Consider the following 5,639-nt stretch of genomic DNA (forward strand, 5'->3'; position numbering starts at 1 on the left):
TACATCGTCTCCGTCTGATCGAGCGTCACCTGTAACCCATCATTTCCCAATTTACTGCGAAGAGTCAGTTCCATTACTATTGCATGATATCCTTACGTTAGAGCTCCATGCAAAGAATTAACTCTGATCATTGTAATTTTCTTAACCTGGTCAAGAATCGATATAATTTTCCTGCTAGAGTAAAAATAGACCCAGGGCTTCTCTCAGTATCTCTTCTGAATCTTCTGAAGGCTTCATCACAATTTTTTTTTTTGGGGGGGGGGGGGGGGGGGGGGCAGAAAGAGAGTCACCATAGGGAACTTTGGTGTGTTCCATTTCTGGGTACATTCAGTGACCCGGTACGCACATAGGACAGTGAAGATGACAAATGTTATACCGGATCATGATTCTCATGATGAGATGAAAGGAATGATAAAATAGAGAAGTTTTTTTCTAGTAATTCGACAATTTTATTGCTTGAAGGCAAAATAAACTTTCAAACATGGTGAATCGCTATCCAGTAGTCGATTCATGTCAATTCAAAATATACACAGACTAACAAAACGAAAGTAATAAATAAATAGGATGCTTTATAAAGTTTGAGCAAAAAAATAAACATCTGTGACCATAATAAATAAATAGGAAACTGTCATCAAACAACCAATACCATGGAATGTCGTCTTCATTTTGCAAGTTCGAGTAGAAATATAAATACAAATAAATAGCCTCTGTCAAAAAATAACGTTTCTTTGAAACTTTCAATATAAAATTCATCTTAAGTTACGGCAGTGAGATAAACCCCTCCTCCCTTAATTGTAAGGTCCCTCAAGACCTCGATATGTCCTGGGGTGTAAGGAATCAGATTAATATTAGACCCTGGGTGGGTACTCGTCAGTAGCGAATGTTCGGGAAATGTTTCTATTCAAACTTTTTTTTTGCCTAACATAGTTTTCGTTTTTTCAAATAGCATGTATACTAAAGCAATTTTGCACATTTTTGGTGTAAAGCCAGGTTTGTTTTGGACCCTGGGCGGGTACTCGTCAGTAGCGAACAGTTGGGAAAGATTTCTACTCAAGTGTGTTTTGCCAACATATTATTCGTTTGTCGATTAGCCTAAATATACTGAGGCAATTTTTCACATAATTTGCCAGGATTAAGATGGTCGTTGTGCAGACGGGGAAGCATGCCTGGATCTCGTTGTAGGTTGCGAACAGGCTCAACAAAATGTTTCCGTCAATATTTGGCGAAATTATTTTGCATATCTAATGATATGTTTCACATCAATTCAAAACAATCAGTAAAAGCAATTTACAACTATTAAATTATTGTCACAAATTCGAGTAATCAAAATATTTGGTCCCATTCTCTGACCCCATTTTGGATAGGTAAGGTCATTAAATAAATAAATAATACAATAGACAAAAAACAATAATAAAAAATACCACAATCTCAACGAGTTCCTCTTTAAGCCTCGTTTTCACTTTGAAGGAAACCCTTTGGATTGAAATGCTCCGGAACAAACTCAGTATGTTCATCTTATCAACTTTACCACTGTACATGTCAAGTCGTGTGAAATTCTGGCTGGACTTTTCGGGAACTCTCCCAGCTGCGTCGCTCGACTCTGCGAATCTTTCATCCAAACTTTCACAGTCACGCTTACAGATATGTGTATTTCATAGTCTATACGGGACAGCCTAACCTCGCACCGGCCTGAGGAGAAAGTGCGCCATTCGCTTGTTCGAGTTAAGGGTTGTCCTTACGTGGCCGCTTTTGTCAATGGCTAGGTGGTACTGTGACTGCTGATTCGAGCTTGCGTCGGCTGTTCTGAAAATGGCGGGGTCTGACTGTGGATACAGCATCGATGAGAAGGCGATGAACAAATTGTCTAACGGCGAAACCTTGAAACACAACTCAAAGTTGGCGACAAGTGGTCCATGCTGCAAAACGTAAGGGAAAAAAGGAGATGGAATTTAGTTGTTTAGTATAACAATATTATCTCCACGATAACAGTTTTTTTGTATTGCTATACTAATATCAACGGTGCATATGCAATTATTACCAATAATAACACATCTTCTTCTTTCGACGCCATCCGCATCATAAGCAATTTTTATATTACCGCATAACATTTAATTATAAATGTCACTTATTCTCTGGACCCCACTTCATCTAGATCGTACTCCGCTCCTCGCATATTGGTGAGCGGGCGATATCGATGGACAAACGACTATCACTCTTTAACATCAGGGAGGTAGTAATGAGACTACGTCATTAGAAAAGTATCCCTCGTTATTTGAAATCGTCAACCATGGACTCGACTATGTCTGACCAGTCTAATGGTTGCAAGCAACAGCGCCAACGGTTTCGCGAAGTTTGACAGTCGGAAAGAGACAAGCGCTGGCGTCACAAAAGGAAACTGATCACTTCTGCTGACCGACATATATGGCCTAATTTGAGACCTCATCTCCCGGAAAATTATTTAGCCTCTTTATTCAAAGAAATCCTTGTCAGCGGCTCTATTTTTAACAATCAATCTCCCAGTTGTTCTGTCAGATGCACGTGATGAAATGTTCCTTACGAGCCTTGGGAACACAAAGAGGCTGGAATTCGGCCTTGGGTGGCCAATGTTGAATAATCAAAAGTGATTTGATTGAAATCGCTCTGTTCAGTTCGGTCTCGGCGGACCAGGCCTCGTTTGTATAAACACGCGTTTTCTCCGACACGTGAGAGCACCAATCGATTCACTTCCGGCAAGGCCGATAGCATACTATTGAAAGCCCCTAAACATGCTAAAGAAAGCGTGGTCGAGAGCGGACGTAATCGCTGCAGAGTATCTCAAGTTGGAATGACAATTAGGCCCGAGATTTTTTCAATTTGTTATACTTTGAACAATTATTTTATAACTTTTAGGACTCCAAACTGTTGTGCACACCATTTAACTTCTTCTCGCCCTGTAGATTTAATACTATTTCAACGTGCCTTAGGCCATCAAACCAAACGATTTGTCTTCGCAACTGTGTTGTCATTTTCTCACATGGAGATTTGACCCACGATGACCCCGTGTGTTTCCATACGGCCATTATTTGGTCGGGTAGGAATTTTTTTGCGTGCTGAACGCAATATCAGAAGTTCCGGGTGTCAATGCCTGTGAGTAATCGTAGGAAGGAGCAGAATTCGTTTTGAATAAATTTCTGTTTGCACAGCGTCTGGAGAAACGTGAAAATCGCTTTCCCGTGTTTGGTTTTCCATTTCCACGCTACACGTAAGTCTGAAATTGACACTGGTCGGGGGGGGGGGGGGGTGTTTCTTAAAATATGGAATGAGGAAACTTACCAGTTCGGTGGTGTACATATCTCCATCCTCGTCCATGCCAAGGTACAGTCCCGTCGCCACACTTCGGAAAGCAAGCCATCCAAACCTCGGCGATTCAACCTCGAAAACGGCTATATTTCACGAAAGACAAGAGGAGGAAAGATATCAGCTAGAGATCAAAAGAAACGCAGTGTTTGTCGGCTGTATAGATGTATTTATCTCTGTTGATCTAGGATCAAGTGCCGCTCTGTTGACATAACGGTTCGCAGCGCTTGAATATTACTATCGCCTCGAATGAAATGAACATTAGACCACGCATATACTGCAGCGTTGGTCCAATTACAGGCCTATTTAATGATATAACACGATGACACATTATTGATGTACGTTTCGGAAAAAATTCCCTTTTAACAAAGAAATAATTAAATCTAGTCAAGTCGGCTGACCTTGGGTTGTCTTGCACACTAGGTGACGGGAAACCACTGGTTTCTAAGTTTAGAGCAATTTGGAGTTGTTTGAATCGACCCTGCCGAAATTCCTTCTCTGCAGTTGCAAATACCGATCCGATTGAGCGAAATCGTGCGCGGTGCTCAGGTTATATTCCCGAATTGGATATGCCAGATATTTGAGGCAAGCACATGGTATTGTTTGAGTTTTCTTTTTAACAAAATTCACTCTTTGGAGAGTGAATTTTTCATCGTAGCCCTGGTGCGTAAACAAGAGACGAAAAAATAACCCACCCAACTTTTTCTCTTTTCACCTTTCGGATACTTTTGTTCAAATTCTCTTTTGTTAAACGCTGGAATGAAACGGTCACAAATATTTAGGGCCAGTCTGGCACGACTTTCAGACCATACCGTCAGAATGAGAAACAATCATCATCCGAGAATAATTGATGACAACGTTAACGCTTACAACTTGGCCCACTTCCATTGACGTTGCGAGGTATTTAAGTCCAGTGGTACATGTTATGACATTAAAAACTATTGTTAAATACATTTTATACTTACAATATTCCCCTCCGTCCCCTCGTACTCCTCTCATCGAACCGTCTGGCAACACCTCGAGATGGTATCCTGTTGAACAGTACAATTTTTTATAGTTTGGCGACGAACGAGGTTCTCGTACGAGCTCGTCGGGGAACAGTGCTGCTAGCAATCTACCTGTGGAATCGCTCACTGGATGGGCCGATGAAGTACTGATGACAATAGACAATACTGTGAAGAAGCCAGTGATGTAGGCAATAGATAACTCCATTCTCAAATCTCGTTTCCTTCGTTGATAGGCAGAGTTCCTTGTAAACTTGTGATCGTTATTGGACCAAGATTAAAACAAAATCAATGATCGATTTGTCAATGATTCCTGTGCCTACTCGGTGAACAGTGACAAAATGTGCGAAGGGAAGGGTTTATATGCTGTTCCGAGAGACCCGCCCACCAGGCAGTGAAAAAAAAGTAAGTGACGTCACCGGCGTGCAATATCTGCGGGAGCTAATCTTCGCGGAATCTTTACAAATTCAAGGAGCGTCCAGGTCGCGGATTTCAGCCCAGGCGCCAAAAGAAACACGCAACTTGGAACTTGACGTCCCCTCTTTTTGTACTTTTAGAAAAGTAAGTAACGATGAAGGGCGGTTTTAAACATCATATTATACCTTTATTGTAAGCATTACCCATCCGGGCACTCCAAGTGTAGCTATTCATCCAAACGTCCCACGTTCCCGTAAAATTAACATCGTTTCTCCATTATTTTTGATATAAACAATTTATTGCCTTCTTAAAAATTCGAATCATGCACGTAGGTGAATGGGTTCTCCAGCCTACAATAATCAGCGATAGACCGCAAAAAGTGTAAAAGAGACAGAAATTATTATAGCTCCGTCGTGTGTGTTCCCAATGGCATTTCTGAAGGGAAATTATTCGGTTGTACTTTGCCGGTCGCACTTAATATCGATTGTGTGTGCTCGTTCCTCAGCCCAAGTCATTGACCAAATACCAACAGACCGAAGAATGTTATAGGTAAAACCGCAAAAATCGTCGCCGCTCCCACTGAAGGGTAATACAGACATGTTTGAACGGAGATCCGACAGATAGACAAAGGTGAAAATAACAGTTATGCGCATTGATAAAAAATGACTGTTTTTTGAATAACACGCATATCTGCAGTATGATCATGGTAGGCATGTTATTTCAGTACTATTACACGGGAAACCTTCCACAGTTATTTCTGTCTGGTTACATCATTTCACAGTGATAACTTACGAGGGTGCATCCTTCCTTTGGTATCCCGGCGTACTTAAACCATAGTACCAAAAAAAGTACGCGTTATCAGTGACAATTAGCAGGTACTTC

At 41.1% G+C, this 5,639-nt stretch overlaps 1 protein-coding gene across 1 annotated transcript; it reads right to left on the bottom strand.

Annotated features, from left to right (window-relative positions):
- Positions 1–431: 431 nt before the first annotated feature.
- Positions 432–4,886, bottom strand: LOC139120042 (fibroblast growth factor 16-like). Its single transcript, XM_070684063.1, has 3 exons — positions 4,302–4,886; positions 3,313–3,422; positions 432–1,916 (listed from the first exon to the last, which is right to left on the bottom strand). The coding sequence occupies exons 1-3, from the start codon at positions 4,546–4,548 to the stop codon at positions 1,674–1,676; spliced, it is 600 nt and encodes a 199-aa protein (XP_070540164.1). The 5' UTR covers positions 4,549–4,886; the 3' UTR covers positions 432–1,673.
- Positions 4,887–5,639: the final 753 nt, after the last annotated feature.

This window comes from Ptychodera flava, chromosome 20 (assembly GCF_041260155.1).
Source record: "Ptychodera flava strain L36383 chromosome 20, AS_Pfla_20210202, whole genome shotgun sequence".
Lineage (NCBI taxonomy): Eukaryota > Metazoa > Hemichordata > Enteropneusta > Ptychoderidae > Ptychodera > Ptychodera flava.

What these genes read in the sequence shown, in the direction of transcription:
- LOC139120042 (XM_070684063.1), bottom strand. Translation starts at nt 4,548, where the DNA reads ATGGAGTTATCTATTGCCTACATCACTGGCTTCTTCACAGTATTGTCT. An exon ending in AGGGGACGGAGGGGAATATT is followed by an intron (nt 3,423 to 4,301) that starts GTAAGTATAAAA and finishes CGTGAAATATAG; the next exon opens with CCGTTTTCGAGGTTGAATCG. An exon ending in ATATGTACACCACCGAACTG is followed by an intron (nt 1,917 to 3,312) that starts GTAAGTTTCCTC and finishes TACGTTTTGCAG; the next exon opens with CATGGACCACTTGTCGCCAA.